This window comes from Nipponia nippon, unplaced genomic scaffold, assembly GCF_047370975.1.
Source record: "Nipponia nippon isolate SJK-2023a ecotype South Korea unplaced genomic scaffold, ASM4737097v1 scaffold_5, whole genome shotgun sequence".
NCBI classification, from domain to species: Eukaryota; Metazoa; Chordata; class Aves; order Pelecaniformes; family Threskiornithidae; genus Nipponia; species Nipponia nippon.
This window is the reverse complement of record NW_028262369.1, coordinates 36,400,637-36,424,631: the sequence shown is the minus strand read 5'-3', so window position 1 is coordinate 36,424,631 and position 23,995 is coordinate 36,400,637. Positions and strand designations below refer to the sequence as shown.

Genomic DNA, 23,995 nt, shown 5'->3' with positions numbered 1-23,995 from the left:
AAGTACTATCTACTCTCAGAGTGATTCAGAATGCAGATCACGTTAAAAGTAAATCTGATCTGCTTCTGGGAAACAACAACTAAAAGCACATTCTGGAAGAGATTAATGCCTCCCACCTCCCAGGAAGGGAGATGAGAAAAAGCATTTGTGCTGTCAGGCTCCGGTCTTTGCTGGGAGGCTGTGTCATAGGTTGTGATTCCCCAGCTGAGACCGGCATCCATTTGTACCAGCCCTCCTCTGGAAAAGGGAAGCGTTAGCTGCACCTTGGAAGTGAGGCTGTTAGAAAAAGCCTCCCAGGAGCAGAGCAGGGCACGGCACAGTCGTATTGTCAAGCTCCAGGTTTGCCTGCAAAGTGTAAAGAAACAGCTGGGTACAATCTCTCATCATAAACTCCAATTTGTGATTTGCTGCTCTTCCCACTATATAACTCACTCAGCAGAGAGGTGCACCTCAGACTTTGGGGTGTAGAGACCTCATTTAGGGTATAGAATGCGGACGTACAGCTAAAACAAAGCAGGCAGGATCTGCCGTAGGCCCAAAGCAAGCTTTGACCCGGAGATAACACGCAATGCATGTAAACCTTGTAAACGGTTTCATCTGCGGTCCGTGGCAGCATTCCAAATGACTAACGGAAAGAAAATCAAACCTTTCCCTACGAGCATCTTGTAACACAGCTTTCTCACAGCTGTGAGAAAAATAAAGAATGCTTACATGGGGACAAGCTTAGATCCCATTGCCTCTGCTTTAGCATGGGCTTTCTTTCACTAAAATCTAGATCTGTTCCTACAGACACTTACCTACACAAACAAGCATGTGAATTGCAATGAGATTACATGTTTGTGGGCAGAACTTATACCTCTGCTTCTTTTTTTGACAAGCCTAACAAAGGTTTGAGTGGTAAATAAATGATAATTTCTGCGTATCAGTAAAAAACACAATGCAAGCTGTAATCAAACCCAGTGAAAAATACCATGTCTGTAAAAAGTAAGAAATTCTTCAACTTTACAAGCTACAAATCCATACCACACATGAGAAAACAGTCTGACATCTCTCTAGGCTTCCCTAAAGGATTTTTCACGTGGCTTTCTGTCCTTAACAATCATTCTAGTATTTGCAAGAAGCCCACAATCTGTTCTTATTAAAATATCAGCTTACCTTACAAAATGTTGAAGTAGAACAAAAACCATAATGCTGATCAGGTCGCCATTACATTTTCAACCAACTTGCTTCATATCATTTAACATTGTCAACTTTCTCCATTCCAGTTCTTTCTGACCAAGAAAAAGAAAACATTAAACTAAGCCTACTGAATATGTTTATTTCTAATTACCTCAGAAAGGTAGTTGTAGATATTCTCATGGATGACCTATTTTAGCCAAGAGATTGTGCAGAAAAGGTTAAACTGAAATTGATTTTAAAGGTATGTAGTAATGAGGAATGCGTGATGTAAGAATGCAATAGTATGAATAAAGTAAGCTAATTAATTGATAAAACAGAAGGATACCCAAACATTACCAACCCAAATAAGTCAATAAAAGATTACAGCTAGTTCCACGGCAAACATAAATCAGCCTAAATCCAATGCCATGGTGATTTCCACTGCTTGTGAATCTGGCTCCTAACCTTGATAAACAGACAAGGAGGATACTACATAATCTATTGAGATAATGGATTAAATTTCAGTTGGGCTTTTATTTATTCTTTTAAAAAAAGATGGGCTTTTTTGAAATTTTTTATTCTTTTGATAACATTCTTTAAAATCTTTATTTGACAAATGTTTCTCCATTTTGTAAATCTTTAACGCACCTATCTGATTAGGTCATGTGCCTTACGCTAGGATGCAAAGTATTTCAGCAAAGACTGAAATGGCCCTGTCAGCGTGGCAAACAGCAGCGATACACACAGGAGGAAACACACTGGTCATGAGACCGAAGGGGAAGGGGGAAAAATGGTTTGAAAACGCGTATAAATCAGCGCAGACCTACGGATTTCAGCCCGTGGCGACGGGAGCCACCAAGGCGGCAATCTGCCCGCCAACAACCGCTGGCGGCTGCAGGGCCGCGCTCCCGCAGTGCCGCAGGCCCTTCCACCGGCCCGGGCGCAACCCGCCGCCGCGGCCCGTCCAGGCAGGAGCTCCCCGCCGCCGCCACCGAGTCCTGCGGGCGGGCGGGGAGGCTGCCCGTACCTCACGCCGGTGCCCGCCCGCTGCCCCCAGGCCGGGGGGGGAGTGCCCGAGCCGCGCTGCCCCGGCCCGCGCCCCGCCCCGCCCGCGGCCGTCCTCCGCAGGGGTCCCGAGGTGTTTCCCCGACAGCCGGGAGCCAGGCCCCGGAGGTCCCCTCGCCCCGCGGCGGCCGGGAGGCGCGGCCCTAAGGGGCCGAAGGGAGGCGGCCGTGAAGGGGAGCGTTCCCGCGGCTCAGGGCGGCCGCCGGCCGGCCCGGGCTGGTGAGGCGCTGCCCGGGCGGTTGCTAGGTCCTCTGCTCGCGTCCTCGGGCAGGGAGACAGCGCCGGCCGCTCCCACCCCGGGAGGGGGGAGACCGGCGGCTCGGCGGGGCTGGCCCCCGCCCCGGCGCCGCCCGCCCCGCTCCGCGGACACCGCCCGCCTCTCCTCAGGCGCTCTCCTCGCACGTACCTGTGTGGGAGGGCCCGTCCTCCTCGCCCCGCCTGGCCGGCCACCGGCCGTGCCCCCTCGCCGGGAATGGTTTCTCCCAGCTCCCCGCCGTACCCTCCCGCTCCTCCTCCCGCTAGTGCCCGGCTCGGCAGACGCCGGCTCGGATGCTGCTGCCCGGGAGGCGCAGCGCGCTCCGCCCGGCCTGGCCCCGCGGCACCGCCGCGCCGCCCGGGAGGACCGGAGAGCTCGGGGGCCTCCCGCCCCGACAGGTAACGGTGAGGGAGCGGCCGGGCGCTCGCCCTCTCCGCCCGCGCTTCGCCTCACCGGCCCGCCGTCTCCCGCGCCTGAGGGGGACGGGCTGCCGTCCGCGGGGAGAGGCAGCGGAGCGGCCGCCGGTGGTGATTCAGCATCGCCGCCCGCCAAGGAGGGGCGGCGGGGAAGGGCAGCCCTGCCCAGCCTGCGAGTGCCGGGGAGCGGACAGGGGTGCTGGGCGGCCGGGGGGCGGGGTGCGGGTCCCGCCTGGAGCCGTGCCGGAGCGGGGTCTGTCGCCGGCTCGGGGCGATGCTCCGGGGCGGGAGCGCGGGGAAGGGCCGCCAGCCCCCGCCGCTTCTCGGGTGCGCGGCCCGAGGGCGTGCGGGCCGCGGAGAAGTGCTGTCCGCAGAGCCCGCCCCGGCCCCGCAGCCCTCGCCGGGGGCGGTGGCGGGGCTGCGGCGCAGGTGCGGGCGGGACCGCGCGGTGCCGGCGGGCAGCGGCCCCTCGGGAAGTTTCCTGAATGCAGCGGGCAGCCCGTGTGTTGGGAGGGGAGGGTAACTGCCTCCGCGTCGCTGTGTGAGGAGTGAGGAACAAGGAGGCGTTTCGGGATTAAAGATGCTCGTTTTCTCTCCCCCTGCCCCCCGCAAATCTTGCATGCGAAGTCCATCATGTGTGCAGGTCGCATCGCGTGTAGGGCCAGGTCTCTTCGGAGCCAGTTAAGGTCAAAATGGGATCGTCCGTTGGCACTGGTACCCAGTGGAGGCTAAAATGGAGAACAAGTTAAATCTCCAGAGATGCAAGTCAAATATCTTCCTGTACTTTTTGTGCTTAGTTGAAAGTCCATAATCCGTGGGATCTTTTTGAATTTCTGCTATTGAAACCACACATAATGTAAGCAAAAGGGAAAAGCAATTGATGCTGGTATTTGAACATCTTGCTGAACTCTGTGAAACTTGCTTAAGGTCTCAATATTGATTGCCTTTGTGCCTTTCTTATGTATTTGCAGTTTGAGTACCAAAATTAGATATTACTCCCTCTCAGAAAAACCCTAAACCAACCAAGCAACTCCTCCCTGGTTCAGTATACTTTTCTGCCTAAATCCTTTGTTAATTTTATGTACCAGGGTGTTAGTACCTATCTAAATAATACTCAGAGAAATCCTGCTGGTTGTTTTCACAACTGAAAGACTGGGAACACTCTTCTGTATGGGAATTGGTTGTCCCCCAAATTCTACAGACTATCCCAAAATACACAGTGACTTGGCATCAGTAGAAGCTTTTGCCCCTGTTTTAAGTACTAGGATGTAATAGAAATAGGATATATGTCAATGCTACTTTGAACAAAAAATGACAGAAGCAGTTATTATGCCAGGGGTTTTCCTACATGGTGAGTAAGTATAATGTCTACACTGACATATGGAAGTATTATTTTTGAAGCCAGATTCTCGGAAGACAAATGTTACAAAGTTTCAGAAAATTACATGAGCTATTTCATACAGAATATGGAATTTCTTTCATAAGGAAAGAATGTGTTTTTACCTGTAGGTATCGGCAGTATTATGCAAGAAAGACTAGAACAATGGTTGTCATTTTTTTTTTTTTAGAGAAACGCCCCCTTTCTATATTTCTGATGGTTTGGATACATTCCACATACTTCCGAAGGGATCTGCCCACCAGTTTGGGAGTGTTAGAAGAGGCCAGGAGATCAAGCCTGTCAGCAGTTTTTAGGTAATTATTCCAGTAACCTAGCAATCATTTTAGTAATCTGAGGCTCAGGTTGGCAATCAAATAAGGGCTTGTTCACACGCTCTTCCAAAGCTGACAGTGTTAAATTGGCAATGTAGATTGAGTTGTAGACAAGTCTGAAGAACTAGGAGATGAACTGCTCAACAAGCAGTTAGACACTGAACAATCTTGCAATCTTTTGTATAGTTAGGATTTTTTCTAAGATCTTTATAATACTGTGTGTTGATAATGAAAGCCATAAATACATTTTTGAAGGTGAAATGTGTCAGACTAATGCTGACTGCCGAATGTGCTTACTCTGAATTGTCAGCATCAAGAAAGGCTGAAAAATGATTTCTTGATTTGATTCTTCATCTGGATATTTATTATAAGTTTTAAAAATCTCTGTAGGATACATATGGCAAATGAGTCATTTCTTGAACTTCCACATTTTCGCATGTTTTGGGTTTTTTTTTTTCTTTTTTTTCTTCCCTATGTTTTAATGATGTATTAAGGACTATTTTTGCATTTAATAGATACTTGCAGATGTCTCATACAAATTGAGAACACACTGTTAATTTAAGGATGGAGATCCTTAGAAAACCAAGAAAATTGAAATAAAATCTTAACCTCTGAAATAGAGAAATTGATAATGTTTCCCAGGCTACCTTGCATCTACTTTTATAAAGCTTCTGTCTTGTCTTAAAAAATGAGCATGACAACATGTTGCAAGATAATTTTTTGATATGTGAGTCACTAATGTTTTTTGAGTTTGTGCTATAATTTTATCAGTGTAAAAACAGCTTATGAAATCAACAATGCTTATTACTCGCATCTGTAAATTTCTGCAAGCCTTCAGAAAATTTTGAGTGTCACTGCTGGCTTGAAGTATTGTGACTTTTGGGCCAATCCTAAATCATAAAGACACTGAATTGTAGCAGTAGGCTTTGTGTCAGTCCCTGAAGAAAAAGATGAATGCTTGTTAGTTTTCTACCTTTTTGATGAAGTATTTCCATCATCCAGAGTTGACACAGTGGTTCTATCATGATCTGAGAGGGGGGGGGGGAATAGTTGTATTTTCCTAAAAGAAGGCTAGAGTCTAAATGAAGACAGTGGGAGTTCAGTTTATTTGGAAAGATGCGTGCAAACTGTCAAAGTTAAGAAAATTCATTGCATGTACCACAGCATGCGTATTGGGGGATATTAGCTGGATTTTGGTTTTCCCTTGTGAACTTTAGAATATATAGCCTCAGATTCACTTTTATTTTCTGCACGCCTAGGAGGTTAATTGGGGCCATTTGACTTCCAGCAGTAGGATTCAAATGGCCCTTATTAAGCATGAGGAAGCTCTTCAGAGCTCCATTAATGCTTGCCTAAAACCCTGCCAGAATGGTACTTTGCAACTACTCCTTTTGCAGACATTGTGAGCTTCCTTTAAAGTTTACTGGAACCAATAAGCCTTTTTAACATTAATATTTAAAATACTAATGTATTTTAAATTTAGAGTTCAATTCACTGATGTCTACTACACTGATGGGTAAAAGAATAATCTGTAATTGAGAATAGATCCAGGAGAAAAAACGTCGTGACATACTGAAGCAGTCAACCTTTGAATCTGTTGGGTATTAGAGCAAATCTTCCTGTTCCACAGTAGCACCCCTCTTGGAGCCAGAAGCTTTTTCAGCCCTGGAGGTTCTGTAGTGCCTTGATCTACTGGATACTCTTCTTTGTGGTCGTGGATGCAGGAATTTACAGGTTCTGTAGGGGTTAAAGTCTTAGCTTTTTGCTTGTTCCCAGTGTTCTTCCTTGCCTTCTGTCTTAAATGTTCATACAGCTGTACAAAATGGTTTTAAAATACTACCACATTAATTTATACTCATTTATGGACATTTTTTCTCTTGCCTTGAATTCCATGCACCAGGAAACAAGCTCTAACATAACAGAACAAATTTTTGGTTTTGTGTTTTAAAGGACTAAATAAAGCAGGCATAATGGTTCTTGCCTTCAGTATCAGTTTTAATCCAAATATGGGGTCTCCAAAATGAAGACTGACGTATGTAGTTGTAATATTTCTTTTCCCAATGTTAAAAATACAGGTATTCATTTAAAAAAATCTTTGCTTCAAAGGCAATATTTAAGAATATAATCACATGGTTTTTGATGAGCATTTATCTTTGGGGACACAGAAACAGTACTGCTTTATGGAGAGCCCAGATTAACAATAATAATGAAAGAAATACAAAAGAAAACAACATTCTGATTTAGGACTCACTTTTCACTGTCTTTACGCTTGTTATTTGGTTTTGGGAGGCTATCAGTTTGAAGCCTAATATGCACCACTGCTCAGTTGCACCTTAGATGGCTACATTACTGTTAATTGATAGAAAAACCGACTGCCTAAAAGGATGGTAGTGCTTTACGGTGCATTTCAGAAGCCCTTTCTGGCCAGCAGTAGTAACAGACTACTAACAGTAACTCTTAAGAAGAAAGAAAGGCTAAAAGCACTTTTCATATATAATAAATGCTACAGAAAGAATTGAGTGAGGCGTGGGCTTCACAGTTAGACACAGTGATGTGTTGACAAGTTTATTTTCATCCTTGCTTAGTAGCAAAATGCTAAATATATTCTTCTTTGGTTACATTAAAGTATGTTTCCTTCCAACTTTGTCCTTGGGTTGACATGTGTTTGTTTTATTTTTAGCGCTTGAAAACCAGCACAGTAATATACCTATAGGGTGCAGTGGAAGCATTGGAGTATAGCATGAGAAAATGAAATCAGATGCTTAATACTGAATTCGTGCAGGTGAAGAGGCAAAGATCTAGATGCTGTTTATGAACACAAAAAAGAGTGGGCTGACAGGGCAGAAGACTGAGATTTGATGGGGAAATTGCTCTTATTTGCTTGCTCATAATAGACTTTTCCTGAAAAGTATAGAATAGAGCTATGTGATGAAAGTCTGCGTTTTCTTTGCTTTTGTGGGTGGTTGTCGTGTTTAGTGTTCATTGAACATTAAATTTCTGTGAATTTGTTATAGTGTTTTGTCCTTCCAAGCTTATCTTGGTGGGGTGAGGGGTGGGAGAAATGTGCTAAAAGACTTTATATGAATTATTGATGGAAGAGATCTGAAAGATGTGCAATTTATTCACCCAGGAAAAAACACTCTTTTTTTATTGCATTTTATTTCATGCAGCTTTTTAGAAGGATATAATATTATCCTAACTTTTTATCGCTATGTCAACCTGAAGTCTGTGAAAGACTATAAATTACTAGTGAGCATTAACAATTAGGCATTAATTTGAATAAAATATTTTTTGCTTAAAAATGAACAAGAGCGATGTGAGAATGTGACTTTGGTACATTTTGTACCATTTTAAAAATGGAAGCATTTTCTGAAAAGAATGCTTCTGAGGATGGAGAGGATATATTCAGTAAGTAAAATAAAGCGTTACTGCATGACGAGACAGGAATTGGTGCTGTTTTGGACTGTTGCAAGATCTTCAGTAGAGTTGGGAATCTTGTAGGATATTGACCCAGAGCAGTGTCCACAAGTGAAGAAATAGAAGAAAAGTGAGGGAATAATACAGAGTTAGATTTGAAATTCTGGACACCAGCTGAGAAATGATGCAGTTAATGACCCCGAGCAGTCGCTTAAAAAAGCCTATATGTTACTTTCCTCTGTTGCCTCTAGGTATGAAGAGAAAATGAAAGGGCGTTGTGGCCTTTCTGCCAAAAGCAGCGCTCAGGAATACAAACACATATAGGAAGCAAATCATTAATATTTTCTGAGAAAATTAAATAAAATTTATGAGAAATGAAAATAAAAAAGAAGATATATTCTTGTGAGTAGGTGTTTGGAAATGTCTGATGCAGATAGTCAGCACACCCTTTAGTTTCACTGATAAAGAAGAAATACCTCTCAGGCAGTTGTGGGACATGCATGCGTAATGCTGTTTCAGCTGTTTAAGGATAACAGATTAATGGTCCAGTTGAGGCTGATTCTCTGCAACAGCTGGATGTAAGAGAATTGGAACCAAGAGAGCATGAGGAGCCACGGGTAAATGTCATCTGTGGGAGAAGACTTCAGGAGAGGTGTCCAGATTTCATTACCAATTCTGTGCTTCTGCAGGAAAATGCGTCTCAACTGGTTGCACTGCATTTCCTCCTACAGTTTCCCACTGTTTCAAAGTCCTTGAATTCATCTCTTCTTCAGTATTGGAAGATGTACCTGTCCAATCATGGCCCAAGTAGAGGCCTTAATCCTTGGTGCATTGGGGTTTTTTTTGGTTGGTTGGTTGTTTTTTGTTTATTTTATGTAGAGTGAGATTTTCATGCTGAGCAACTTGGATGGGCTTCAGCTCACCAATGTTTATACATTTACAATCCAGATGCCTGCAGCTGCCTACACTGACTATATGTAGGCTGTCTGTGAAGGCACCCCAGAGAAACCAGCTCAAAATCTACATTGTAGGAGTCTACATTTATACAGATGAAGCCACTGTTGTGTCTTTATATTTGAGGAGTAAATGTGCTTTCAATGTCATCTGTGGGATTTCATGGTAGTGTTTTTTCCCTACTGATTTGTATGAAAGGAAGAACCATACTTCTTATGAACTGGGGAAAATGGCAACAAACTGTGGTAGAGCTATTGAATTTTCAGAGCCTTATTTCTTTGTACTCATGGTGCAAATATGCACATTTGTTTGATTTTCTATTTCACTTGAATAGGCAAGCAAGAGAGACGTTCTCTGTGGTTCAGAGAGAACATTTAATCTTACCATTCGTAAACTAAGGGGAGAGGAAGTAAGAGGCAATGTCATTTACGTATATTGTAGCCTTTGCGCATTCTGTTCCCAGCTTCGTTCTACCTGTATGTGATCCTGGAAGGATGGCTTTACAGCTAGTAGGACTACAACCACGTCATGTGAATATATCCTTCTCCATCTCACTAGGATCTGGCTCTCCACAATACTTCATCTTTGTAGGACAGGTGTGACAGTAGAGGTGCAATTGGTCTCCTCTGGTACGTGCAATGGGCCTGACTGCTGTAAAACTGACACAAAAGAATGGAGTGCAGTTGATTGCTCCAGAGTTTTCTCCATTTTTTTTTTTTTTTCTGTGAGGAGAGATAACCCATTTGAACAAAAGAATTTTTCCAAACCTTTTATTGTCAGATGGCCTCCATGGCCCACAGTCCACCCTTATTAAAATGTACTGAGCTGTCAGATCAGACCAATCTTTTCTTGATGAAAAAGAAAAATAATATGACAAAAAAAAAGTCATCTTGTGAAATGATGTCAGAAAACAATAGCTCATTGATATAAATTGACATTGTAAAAGAAAACAACCAAATTTAAGAAATATGAATGGTTTCAGAATACTACAGAAAGAGTTTTCCCAGGAAAGGAAGTAACATTTCTCTATCCATGAATTCACTTAAGATTTCATTTGGTTTAAAAATTGCTCTATAAGGTTGTAATCGTGGCCTCACTGAAACCAAACAGGTTTGATTTCAAAACCTGAATCTCATTGGTCCAAGGCTGGAAGAGAATCATAACCATTTTTCTTATAGCAATTTATGAACTATTCATCATCTTTAGCTTACTTCTCTGCTACTATTTTATGTTATTGTGGTCTTGACCTCTTAATTCTACGTTTGGAGAAACCATTGTTCTGGTTACAGTACCTCATGTCTCTGGTATAACTCCTTCCCAGTCACTGAGTCATCTTCTGGTTTTAGATTTTACTTTTCTTTAGCTTATTGTTATGACTAAATCCTGCTGCCTTTCTTCCCACGGCTCTTGTCACTCCCACACTCTAAGTAAAGTGGGAAATAGTGCATTCTTTTCTTATAACATGTATCATGCCTTTCTCTTTTCACCCAAAACACAGGGAGAAAATACCTAGAAAGGGTTAAGAAAGAGATCTAAAAAGTGCTAGGGATAGGCTAAACGGGAAGGAGCTGCTGCTGCAGCATGTCTTTCCCTGGTGTACCAGTGCTGCTTGAAACTCTATCAGCTGTCAATTATTGATAGAAAAAACTGTTTCCAGAGGGCTGACTCTTCAGGTAGTTTCAGCAATGCAACACTAACGGTAAGTGATTTAATTTTGCTACTTCTACTGCAGAATTATTTTAAATCTGTTTCCATATCAGTGGGAGGTCCTGGTATGACTGTTTATTCTGCAGTATGTAATCTTGTCAGTCAAATCCATGATAAATAGTTTGCACTCTTATCAGTAATTTGTATGCAGAATAATTTGGTATATCATCCTGCCACATGCTGCTGCTAAGTTGATTTTGGTTTTGTTTTTTTTTTTTTTTTCACTATTGCTCTCTATTGCAAACTATGTTAATTGAAATACATTACCTTCATTTTGAATGCTTATGCGTTCTGTCCACCACATATATTTTGGAGTGGGTTCTTTTTCCAGGATTCTTGTGCCTTTTCTCTGTTTGTTTTTTTTTTTTTCTTTCTCATCCATCCTTGAGCTTGCAGTTTATCTTTTCTTATAATAGAAAGAGCTACATTTGGGAGCATCTTCTGAAATCTTGATCCATTAGCTAGACAAAATATGCTTCTGGAGAACAGCATGAAGCTTTTTCGGTGGCGATACATCTATATCTATCTATCTATATCTATACAGTAATCTATATCTATCTATACAGTAATCTCTGTTTCTGACCCTGTGCATCCTACTTTAGCTATGAAATATGAAGCACTGCCTCTAGACAGCCAAGCAGTTCTGAAAGTGATACTTGAAGCTTATAATCTTGTCAAGAAAGAGAGAAATTCAGAGGCAACTCAGTTATTTTTAGCTTTAATCTCTACTGTGCTGAAGGTTTGGTTTAAATGGACTGTAGTTTTGATGTGGATGAGACATGGGTTGGTCTTGTTACCAAATGAGTCTGTGCCTTAATTATATTCCTGAATTGTGCCACCAGCAGGGCTGTTCTGGAACTGAAACACTATGATGTAAAGTCCACAGAAGTCAATAGAAATGTCTATATTTGCTTCACTGGGCTACAGAGAAGATCCTGTTACATATGGCTTGATCTCATTTACACTATAGACTTGAGACAAATTCTGTACTTTGTGTACTTTTCTTCCAAATGGTGCAACTGGGAAACTTCCTGGAGAAAAGCTCTTTCTTCCTTTGAGCAATCAAAGGAACATAAAAAATTGGGAAGAAGCTTCATATTTGTGAAATAATATTCAGAGTCCTGGATCAATAACCAACCATGAATCCCAGTTTATTCTCCATTTCTTTCTGTTTGGATTATCAATGGCCTTCTCCTTGATTCTCATTGGTACTAACGCTTTGCATTAAACATTTATTGAAAGATTTATTCTTCTGGTTAATGGGTGTGTTGTTACTTTTCCATACCTTTGTATTTATAAGTGCATTTGGCTCAGTTTGGTGCATTTCTTTTTTCCTTATCTGTGGTCATCAGGTAAATATAATGTTCCCTGGCTACAAAAAATTATTCTATAATATGAAGGGTGTGATATGTCTGAGAGAGTCAGAAGCCAAAAATGATAAACATTGTAATTTTCAGCCCGAGATGATATGAAAAACAGAGTGTGTGGATCAGTTCTCAGTCATGTTTTATTTTGGGGGGTGGTGGTGTGTGTTGCTATAACATAATGAGAAATTAATGTGTTTGGTTTTTTTGAATATTTGAAAACTAGTTAACTTTGCGGGCAGCATGTATTTGACTGTATAAGTTTATGCCTTTCTGCTTCATTAGGAATCCACCTTTAAAAAATATAAGTTTAAAGCAATGAAAAACCAAATTGAGCCCTGCTAAGTGAATTGAATATCCCACTGCTCTAGCCTCTGTCTGGGGACTTTTATTTCAGTATATCTCTCAAGTGTAGCTCTTAACCAACACACAATGACTTTAAAATAAAAAACCAAACCAACAAAACAAACATGCACTCCAGAGCCAATTACTTTTAAGTGTTGCTTTTTGAGAGCTGACCAAGATGGATGAGGACAGGGCTAACTGTGATATTGTACCAAACTTGGAACTGGGCTGCTGCTGTGATTAAAGTCATGAAGGCAAATAGGCATGCTTAGGGCAGTTATCTCCTCAGATTTTGGAGTTATTTTAAACTGCATTAAAAGCTATGATGCCATTGTCAGTATGATCTCTGTACCTCAGAGGCCATGTATGATTACTCAATAAATAAACTGTTCAATACTACAGGGTTGCATCAGTAATGCTGTACTTGTCATTCAGAAGGTACAGTATTCTGATCCTCGAAGTTCAAGCATATCCTGGAAAATTACTTTTTGGTAGTCTGTTGTCGGGTTTTGTTCTTTTAAGCAAAAATTAAAGCTAGTGTGTATAAATTCTGATGCACTTCATTTTTCTTTCTTGTTTTGGGTGTTCAAAGTATTCAATTTAGGATCAATATTTAAGGCATGTTATTTTTCTAGGCTTTCTGACTACATGTTGTATTTCTCTACAGATGACCAGTATATACACAAAATATTCCTATAGTTGCATACTGGAGTCTCATCTCATTACTGATGAGGATAGTGACTCTATTTAGATCCCCTGCAATGGATAAAAATAGCATGACACAGAGGGTTTGGAGCCAATCCAGCCTTTTAAAGGAATTTTTATAAATTGGGTCAATTCTAGTTAGAGAAGCTTCTGAGGACTAGCATCCTTTTGAAACTGCTGATTTTCTCCTGTTTTCATTTGCAGAAATATTTTCAAATCAGTGGTACCCCACTGAGCCCCAAATACTAAGCTGTGGGGAGGAAAGCATGTTTTTGCTGAAACGTTTTGTAGCTGTTGGAGTTTCTGGCTGGCTTTATCAGCTGTTTGTAAAATATTACTAGCACTAAGTGTTGGTTGCAGTAGTCAGTGATACTGTAGGCCAACTGCAAGTATTTCTGACTGTCATTTATTCCTTACAGAGTAGAAGCGTATGGCACAGTCATTAAAATATTAAAGGTCTACCAACCCTCATACAAGCGTATGAGTATTCCCAGTGGAGCTGAGCAAATTGATTGGAAGTGTCCGTACAATACGATAAACAATTTGGTGATCATGTACGAGCAACTTTCTTGTACTTCTATGGTCAAGAAGACTTTGAGTAGATGTTTCTTGTGAGTGCACTTGGTAGCTTATTCAGGGCCTGATTTTTGCTTAATGTTTTCACATCAGGTGCTGAAACTGCAGGCTAATGTCTGCCAATTTATATTTCAGGCTGCTGTGGGAGTGTCATCCTTGTTGCTAAACTAGAAAACATTGTTATGCGGCAGCATGTGAATTAGGATGATGTAATCCTCAGTCGGAGTCATCGTGGACTGTGTGTAGTGAAAATAGATCTGAAATAATAGATCTATGAATGGTAGACCTGTAAAATATGTAATGGGGCATACTTCATGTGGGGCTAAGGTGTGGCTCTTGCAATACACAGATGTCTGTGGAAATGATTTTAACCATATTTGTGTTCTTGTGTCCCTGAACTTGAGGCTGTTTTCACACCAAGGCAATGCCACCAACCTGAAGCAAGGGAGGGAGAATTTGATGTGTGAGGGGGAACCTTCTAAAGATACCCTTCTTTTTTTTTTTTTTTTTTTTTTTTTTCTTTCTTCTTCTCCCCTTCCCCAAGATCCTTAGTAAATCTTCCCCCAAGGGCTATTTGTAATATAAGGAATCATTGCAAATATGTCAGCTTCATTAAACAATTAGTGCTTTTTCTAGTCTACCAAGACAACTATGCTGATATATGTAAAATGTAAATCGTCCTGTCTTGTAGATCCCTAAGATCTCTAGCTCTTGCTAGAGAAATAAATCTTTTGAGAAGTGCATGATAGAAAAAGAAAGGAATAGTTTAATTCCAGCAGTGATTAGTGTGATGTACTCAAAACACCCTGTGATACATGTTGGTGTATGTTGACGTGCTGTAATGAAGAGCATGGATGGCACACTGCAAAGTCAAAAGCACAGCAGAGATGTTCCCACAGGTGCCATGACTCAATTCGTCTCCTAACTCTCTCTTGTTTACCCTTTCCCCTACCAAAACGACACCGTTAATGTCAGACTTCGACATTACCGTTACACAAAATCATTATTGCACATTATCATCTCTGTTTCTCTTATTAGTGGCCGTGGCTGTCACCACAAAGAGCATTGGCCCTTACTGTGCGGCGATCTGGCAGTCAGCATGGCTTCTTGCACTTGTGGTCCCCAAGACAGCTCAAACAAGGGTCCTTCAGCTGTTTGTTTTAAAGGGAATGCTTCATTTGAGGCGACAGGGGTGCAGCCCTCCTGTGGGTGGTAGGTGTCATGCCACTCAGCTGTCGCTTGCAGAGCTGATGTGGCCAATGAGCTCTAACATAGTCTATGTTTCTAGGCTGAAAATGCCTAGATCGCTCCAACACTATTTTAAATGAAGGTGGAATGATTGTTGGTGTGGCTGAGGTAGGTAGTTACAATAAATAGAGATGGGTTTCCATTCAGCAGTGTTCAGTGGAACTTATTGTGATCAAGGGCTAGGAATACTTTCTGTTCTAGAGTTAGTGAAATGCTGTCTTGCTGACAGATTTATGGTGTTATCAACATCTACCAAAGTGGTGAACAGTAGTACGAGACCTATGCAGTGTCTATGCTTTTTGCTGACAGAGAGTAGAACATGAAAGCTGATATTTTTTTAGCAGTGAGTGATGCAGATATACATTTTCTGAAATTAAGATTTTACTGTATAAAAACATGGTTGCACTTTGGGTTGTTTGGGCTATTCTGTCAATATTTTTCCTTGCTATTAGGAATGCTAAATGATGTTTATTAAAAGTTCCCTGCATTTTATTTATGAATTATTGATTTGTAAGTCATACAGGTTCTTTTCGCTTGCCTTGTCAATTAATATATTTCCTATGCTTACTGAACAAGAAAAAGGTTCAAGCATTTTCCTTTTTATTGTCGTCTTCTAATCCTGTCTCGCTTTTTGATGGCCCTCTCTTTCAATATTCAGAACGTAAGTATGAAACTCTATATTACTCAATTTGCTAACAGCCTGAAATATGTTATCACATTAGAAGGGGCTTTTGAAGGCTGAGAATGAGCCAACAGATAGTCACATTGTGTGCTCTACTATGAAAGACACTTTGGAGGTTATTTTTTAAAGATAAAATCGATCTTCAGCTTTGAAAGCTTTGACATTGATTTAAATTTGGCCAAGGATTTAAAGTTTCCTTTTGGAAAATGGATGAACACAAAAAGAAGCAATATTGCTTCAAGACAATACTGAAAAGAAAAAAATTGCTTCTGTGCCCAATTCCGATCTCTGTATATTGTGAGTAGGAAGTGATTAATTCCTGGGAAACACTTCTGTTGTGACACTTCCACCATCTTAACAGCCTCTAATACGTTTCCTGTTTTCTGAATCAGGGATATATACTTATCATTTCATAGACCTTTTGTGATAATAAACAATGAAAAACCCCAATCCAAAGCTGTGAAGTGCAAAGTCAGGAAAGACCAAAAGAAAATCTCCCGTGAGCTGAGACTGTAAAGTTCCCGAGGCTCTGTGCCAACGCGCGTGGCTGAGCCTCGGAGCTGGCACTGAAGGGTTGTCTTCTGACCAGACTCCAACCATTTAAGATAACACACCTTTTACGTTCTCCAGCAAAAGATACAAGTTCACAACTGTGATGCAGACTCTGTTTTGCATTGTGTTTTGAAGGTAGACTGGAAGGGTCAGGATAGCCTATGCTTTCAGTAATAGGCATTGTAAAATTACGTTTATTATATAAACTGTGTTGCAGAAGGCTAAGGCTGGTTCTAGGGCCTTTACTGATTGGGGTCTCAAATGGGAAATGGCAGTTGTAAGGTTAAACTCACACTAAAGTAACTGTAATTTACGGATTCAGCGGTAGAGTGCTGTTGCCATAGCTTGATTTAGTTGTTTTGGTAGTTTGTGTGGTAGTTCAGAGAAATTTTGGAAGTTTTAGAAATGCTGTCCATTTGGATAAACTACTTCAGAGAATTGTTTTACAGAACCGCATGATTCAAAAAAGTTTTAAATTTTGTAAATGATGCTGTTTGTATTCTTGTGTAGCTTGTAGCTGTCCATTTAGCAAATCAAACACCCGAGAACTCTGTACAGTCACTTTATCTGAAAGAACTGCTGACATCTTATCTCATTTGATGGTGAGAGCGAAGGCTGTTGAAATTAATAGATTTCCTTTGACTTCAGAATATTTTGAACCAAACCCTAATGTGTATGCGTTTTTAAGCCAGCTGACAGATAGCCTTTTAAAAACAAGCTTATCACTTTGATACATTGAGCCTCAAAATGAGGATTGCTTTTTGCATCTAGAATTTCTGTGTAGGAGTGAGAACTTGCCACCAAATTGTTTTTTTTTTTTTAGCATGTTACAATAAAACTGCTCGGCTATGCTTGGTTGTAGCACGAACACATCAACATACATTTTGTCAAGACACATATTAAAAAAAATCGTGAAGGGAATGACGCTCTTAATTCTGCAGTTTTAATTACTGCAAATTATTACCTTGCTATTTGAGGGTGGTAGTGAAGAAGGCATTTTTCTTTATTATAATTTCTCTTAATGTCTTAATCTCATTTTGAATCTGCATTTTATAGCTTAATTCCAGATCAACAGTAGATTATAGTTTTGTATAACTAATAAATAGCAGAGCCCTCACTACGGTCTATCCAGACTTTCACATTCTAAGATCTAAGGGAGCAAAAAGCTTAATTATTTAGGTCAGACTGAAAAAAACAGAACTCAGATGTTTGCTAGGTCAATGCTCTGAAGACTATTTTCACTTCTTTCTTTTATCATGTTTCTGTGAAATTTTTGTTATTTTAATTTTCCAGCTAATTGGGGAGCGGGGATTGCAGTGCTATGATGTCGTCCTTCCATCCCTATGGTCATCTGCCAAGTTCTGTAACTATATCTTCAGTTTGTCTCCATTTCAGAGTGAAAGCTCCTTATGTCAGAAGCTTTGTGGATTTCTTCCCAGCTACTGTGCGTTTCCAGACGCTTTTGACAGCACTGAATAAATTGCACTAATGGGCTCAGAGGAAAGCAGTCTGCTAGTTTTAAAATCTATTCTAAAATATTCCACTGTTGGTGAGTGATTACTTGTCTGTACGCAAAGAATGCAGGCAATGAAAATAAAACTGACAATCTAGTTTTTGTAGCATTTCCCCTAGGTAAATATGAAGACACTTAAGAAACGTTAGTTGTCTTTGAGAGGCCTTGTTGTATGTGCAATGGCTTAAGCTCTGAAGTCACGTTTTCAGTTCATACGTGTAAAGTTAAGCACATGCATAGCCCACGGAGCTTTTCAAGCTGGACACCAGTAGTGTCACAATAGCTAGGAGAAAGAGGTTCACATTGAAAACAGGACATTGAGTGATACAGAGTTGTCTCTGCTTTGGAACATGGAGTATTTTGGTCGTAAATGATTCTATCATTCTTAATGCTTAAATCTATTAGATTAAATCTATTTTAAATGTGCATATGCAATCTAGTCTCCTTTTGTTAGGGTACACAGTAGTGGTTTCATAGTTACTGGTATGATCCAAGTTAGTTTGAAGAATCTCATTGACTTGAGTGTTCTTTGGCATAGGTTCTCAAGTTGCACCACTTTTTATTTTAAATTTGAATTTGACTCCCCCTTCTCTATTTTGATCTGATTAATTCAACCTTTTTCTGAGATGCTTATTCTTTGGGGGAAAAAAAAGGGTCTGATGGCATGCAATTCCTATTTAGAGATTAAAAATAGCCTTTTCAGCTCCACACTGCATCAGGATGGATCATGAAAGGCAGAGGTCACTTGCGAGCAGTATGGTGCAAATAGCTTAGGAAATGAGAGGGATTTGTTCAGAAATACTTCTATATAATCTAGGCCAGAAGAATATTTTTCAGGCAATTTACTAACTTCTTATGAAACACTTAATTTGTGTAACAGCAAAATATACTCTTAATTTTTTCTTTTCTACAACATACTACAACTTGTTATCAAGGAAACATGGGTCATTCAATTAACTATGAAACCACTTCTTCCCACTGTTCCCTGCTCTTCACCCAGGCACTCTCGCATCTTCCTCAGGCTGTTCCCTTAGGTGGACTCAAGCACCTGATTTGGTCTCTGTCTGTGTGCAACACTTCCCTCTCCAGCAAGAGTACCCTACCTCTGCTGCCCCTGGAGGAAAAAAGCTCCTTTTTCTCTTTTTCTTTTTTTTTTTTTTTCCCTTCCCTCCCCTTTTTTTCTTCTGTCTCTTTCTAGGACAGGCTTGTGTGCAGTGTATCTCTCTTGCCGGCTCTCTCACACCTTCACCAGGCAACAGTAAAGATAACATCTCATCTCTTTTTTCCCCTGTAGAACACTTTTATTCAAAGTGCTTGCTTGTGTAAGAATATGCTAACCTGATGAAGATGCATTCATTTCTTCTCCACAAGTCTTTCTCCATGTAGGTTAACCACTTTTGTTCAGCCACCCTTGAATCAATATGGGTGAGCAACAAACCTTCACCAATTTGTGAGTATCACAATTTCAGGAGGGAAATGGTATATACAGCAGGAACTGCAGTCCTTTTCTGTCTGAGTGTGAATTCAGAGATTCCCGATAGCTGACTTGCCAAGGTTAAGCAAGCTCCATCAGTCCGAGTTTGGAAACAGAAAACTTTCTTCCATGTTGTTAAAAGCAATCTCTTAGAAACAGGTCTTTCAGATAGGTTGCTAGAGCGATATGCCTCTACGTTGTAGCTGAACGCAGGTTATAGGTTATGCTTATAACTGTGACAAGTTCTTACTTATACAGTAAGAACTGACTCAGAATTTGGTGTATTCATAACCCGACAATGCTGCTGCCGTTACTGTTGCATGATCTGGTGGGCCCTGCAATAAGCTGTAATTGCCCTGTAACTGGCAATTCCGTCGGGGTGGCAGAGGCTGCTTGCAAAGTGGTCTGCGCTGCAAGTCTCTCCTTCAGCATGCCTGAGACAAGTGTGCTCTGACTGGGAGTAGGCCTGGGCAATAATAACAAATCAAGAGATGTGAGCTAGAAAAAGGTGTCTGGGGAGGACCTGGGTCAGAGAATGAAGTAACTCTAGGGTGATTTCTGCTGTATAGAAGTCAAAAAGAGGAGAGACCTGTGGAAGCTCGTGGCTGCCAGGGCCTGTGGCATTGCAGTGTTGCATCTCAGTGCTCTGTCAGTGTGTGTCCCTCTCCTTCCAGCTCCCTCCCCCCAGCAACAGACCTTCATTTATTGCTCTCAGAGATGTATTCCTGTCTCTCCCAGGTGACCCATTCCCCCAGTTAGAGAACTGCTCATCTGAAGTGTAGTCTGAGGAGCTGCTGCAGTTTACTTGGGAGGATTGCAGCTTCCTCAGTAGCCTGGTCGTAGGTTTTCTTGCTGCAGAATTGGAACTTCTCGTGGTACTGCACTGGGGACATACAAAGCATGGAAGTCTAAGCAGGAGCAAGTCTACTGCTCCCATGGCTTAGCCTACAACTCACAGCTAGTGCTCTGGGTAATGTATTCCCCCAGATGAGATGCTGTACCTCTCATCTGTCACTTGACACAGTGGGAAGTAAAGCTGAGAATGTCCAAGTTCATTGGACCTGTATTTGCCCTTTGGAAAGGATATGGTTCCAGTAGGAACAAAGGGAAGGACTGCATCCTGTGTAAAATATTTTGGAAAACTACTTCTAATTTAGAACTGCTGGTGTTTTGGTATTCAGTGAAATGGTTGTTTGGAGATGGGTGACTTAAGAGAAGCGAAGCAATTGTAAAATGATTTTGAATTATTATATACAAGCTTAAGGCATACTACAGTTTAACTTTATTGACATAGGACAGTGCTTGTGAAAAGTCAAAAGCCTAGAGTAAGTTTGAATACAGAGTACAGTAATGATCCCTTTTGTCTTTGAGGAATTCAGTTTAAATCAGGATTTGACAAATAGACTGCATGTGTCTTTGTAACAAGATTTGACATCATTAGAGGAGTGTATACTTCAGCTGTGATGATAAAATTGTGTCATTCGTAATCTTGTCAAGAAAAGAGTTACTTCAATGATCAGTTTGCAGAGATATTTGTGAGAGTTAGTCAGTTCAATTACATTGTTTTCCATATGGCCAAACTACTAATTGTCCATAGAATGCTCTAAAGCTGACCATCAGCTCATGTACGTGTGCTAAAAAGTTGACTGGTTGAAAGTTACAGACCTTGAGTGTTGGTGCTTTCTATTTAAACCTGGAAGAGTATTCCTCTCAAGAGAGTAGAAGAGTTTATATATAAAGAAAAACAGTAATTCAACAACGTAGCGCAGTTTGGAGCTTTATGGTCCACCTTCAGAATACAATGTGTTATAATAACTTTGGGCAGATATTTTTCTGTGGTTATAAGCTGAACGAAAGCTCTATGAGCTGCTTGGTTTTTATTACTGTATCATAGCTTGTAAATCATGCTGTATTAGTAAGGGCTGGCGTTTCTCACAGGGAAGTATTAGTCGTCTTGACATTCTTCCAAATTTGTTAAAAGCTTTTAGCCAGTACAGCGGAGGAACAACTGCTAGGCATTTGTGTATGTGCATAGAAGTCCTTAATTGGCGAACAGACATACTTCAGTATTATTCCCAGGAACTAAACATGTCTTGTACTCTGGTGGTATTCTTAGCCTGAGAAACAGATTAACAGGCAATATTCAGTGAGTCATTGTGCCCGGCACTGCTTTTCCTTCACCGTAGTTTTAAGGAGGATGATTGCTTTGCTTTCCCATCTCTGTGTCTAATTTTAGTAGGCTGTCGGGCAGGAGGACTTTCAGGCCACCTTCTCAGATGATGGCATCCAAAACATTAAAACTTCAAAATGACCTGCCAGTTTTAGTTCAATTTGGTGGGATTTTCTTAGCGACTTCTGGTTCAGCAAAGTATGTTGCAAGTAGGTGTGGCTGGGAGTTACTACTATGCTGTCAAACATTGTATCTGTGCATAAAACATCTCCTGTTCTTACTTTCTGGATAAATACACAGGGTCACGTCACGTTTTAGTCTTAATTTGTGGCACTCCATTAAATGGACATGAGGGAGATTTGGTTGTCTTATTACAAAGCAGAATTTGGCCCCTAGTACATTGGCAACAGTCATAAGAGAACCATAATCTGTTCTTTTTATCCTTTTGTGTTAATGGACTGTTAAGATTAAATTTCTGTCTTGAAAGGAAATAAGATCTTGCAGCTCAAGGTATCTGCTTTTATATTTTCTTATCAAGAGGGTAACTTGTCCAGAATATAATTGTATCTCTCTCTTTCTCTCTCTGACATGTGTATGTGCGTGCACACACACACACACACACAAATAAAAAAATGAGGATTTATATTCTGGTAATATTCTGGTTATATATATAATATGATATATACCACAATAATATATAATGGTAATATAAAGTAATATTCTGGTAATTTTGCTAATGCACATCTTGTCCAGTCTTATGACCAAAGATGTTTCACGTCATAAGTCATGGCTGAATTTGACTTTACCGTAATTTTCTGCTATTTGAAATAAGTTTTGCAATCACCACTAGTGGCAATATAATCTAATCTAAAGCTAGTGTAAGGAAGTTTAGCCACACATATAATTGCAGAAAAGAAATGAAAGCATTTAAAAATCAGTACCTTATATTGTATATGATTCAAAAACTTGTAGATTTGTTTGAGGCAGCCTGCCAAAGACAGCATTTGTTTCCTTGCAGGCTTTGTTAAAACAGTGCTGCACGCCTGAAGTCATGTAGCAGTGTATTTAGAAGCATTTTATTCCTGAGGTTTTTTTGCTAATATTTTAGCCCATTGTTCGTATGTGCTTAAGCTGGACCTAAAAAACTTCTTAATATGTGGCATTTTCATGTGTGGTAGTGTATTCATAGAGAAAAAAAAATGAAATTTTGCATCAGTGTAGACATGAAAAATAGCATTTTATGCAAATAATTACTCATTTTAGAAACTGACAATTTAGATACTTGCCAACCCAAAGTGTCTTTGAAATTATGTCCATTGTGTCATGAAGTGGTCAGGAAACTGCAGCCATGTGTTATCAAGTGATTACTGGACAATTGCTTTAAAAAATGTTGAAAAATGAAAACGTGGAAAAAGATTATTAAGGTGATTTCAGTTAGTTCCCATTTGGTACCTGAAAACACATAATACAATGTGTCTGATTTTAAATTCTTAATTAAAATATGGTTTAAAATTGCTATAAATTCAGAGAGCTTTGTGAAGATAAAAGTTTGCAGTATTGATTGAATTTATTGTTACCTATTTTCATGCCCCAAATCTCCCATACACAAATGAAAATAAGAAAATGAGGTAATATAATCTCATTTGGAAAATTAATATTGCAAAATTATTTTTCCCAGAAACAAAACAATTGAATTGTAATGAACAAAGTTTTGTATTTACAATAACTTGATCAATCTTTTAAAATAAGCATTACTTTTGACTTGTTATTAAAAGCATTTCCGTATTTAGTTTTCTGCTGTTTATATTTCTTCAGGATTTCTCTATAACAAAGTTTCTCTTGTATTTTTTTAACACAGATATCTGTCCATTCCAGAACTAATATTTGCTACAGCCAGAGACTGAAATGGTGTGACTGGAGCTTTAAATAATTTGGCTTTGACAGCTCCATCATTTTCTGAGAACTTGGAACGGAATTTGGGCTCTGCTTCTGCACTATCCTAGGTTATAATGCCATCCTTGCCTAATGAGGGAGGTATGCTAGTCTTGGATTTGTAATGTAGCCTATTAATGATTCAGTATGCTTGTACCACTAAGTTGCAACGAAGTAAATGTTTGTATTTTTAGTTCATTTGTATACGTTATTTGAGATATAAAGATGTTGATAGTTACAACATCATTATTTTTTAAAGATAACCATGGAACTGCTCCTCTGACTTTGAGTTCGGAACTACCCTATCAAAGCACAATTAAAAGAAAAGTCAGAAAGAAGAAGAATGGAGTCATCACTGCAAATGTTGCTGGCACAAAATATGAAATTGGTAGGAAGCTACATATTTTGTTTTAATCTTAATAGCCATTGAGGTGAGTGAATTACTAACTAAAAGGGTGAATTAATGGACTTCGCATCAAGCTGACAGTGAGACATTTCCAAAGGATTTTCTTTTGTAAGAAACCTTTGATGTTTGTTTTTTTTTTCTTTTTTTTGTGTAACATTGAGTTGATAGCTTTGAACACTGCGCATCTGTTACTGCCCATTTGTTACGCAGGGAATGGCCTTGAAATTAAAAAACTTAAGTAATCAAGAAGGCTGTGGAGAAACCCTCTAATTATGAATTACGTATGTGTTTGAAGTTTACTTAAAGCCTTGAAAGGTGAACAGTGTAAATTTAATGTTAAATACT

The 23,995-nt window shown here is 40.2% G+C and overlaps 1 protein-coding gene and 1 long non-coding RNA gene across 6 annotated transcripts in view; one reads left to right on the top strand and one right to left on the bottom strand.

Moving 5' to 3' along the window:
• Window positions 1-222: 222 nt before the first annotated feature.
• On the bottom strand, window positions 223-2,176 carry LOC148052127 (uncharacterized). The gene is made up of 3 exons (XR_015699232.1): window positions 1,982-2,176; window positions 1,156-1,271; window positions 223-345 (listed from the first exon to the last, which is right to left on the bottom strand). It is a non-coding gene; the product is annotated as an uncharacterized LOC148052127 (long non-coding RNA).
• Window positions 2,177-4,461: 2,285 nt separating this feature from the next.
• The window catches only part of TTLL7 (tubulin tyrosine ligase like 7), a 77,973-nt gene continuing 58,439 nt past the window's right edge, over window positions 4,462-23,995 (top strand). For 3 of the 5 annotated variants that reach the window (XR_015699009.1, XM_009468339.2, XM_087733353.1), the window contains exons 1-3: window positions 4,462-4,587; window positions 23,171-23,346; window positions 23,504-23,632. Coding sequence is in view for 4 of the 5 variants with exons in the window: in XM_009468339.2 (XP_009466614.1) it covers window positions 23,322-23,346; window positions 23,504-23,632 (154 nt within the window). In the remaining variant the exon portion in view is untranslated. Of the gene's footprint in view, window positions 4,588-10,552; window positions 10,676-17,590; window positions 17,705-23,170; window positions 23,347-23,503; window positions 23,633-23,995 lie in introns of those variants that run through there. The other 2 variants (XM_087733354.1, XM_087733355.1) reach the window with 2 other exon arrangements.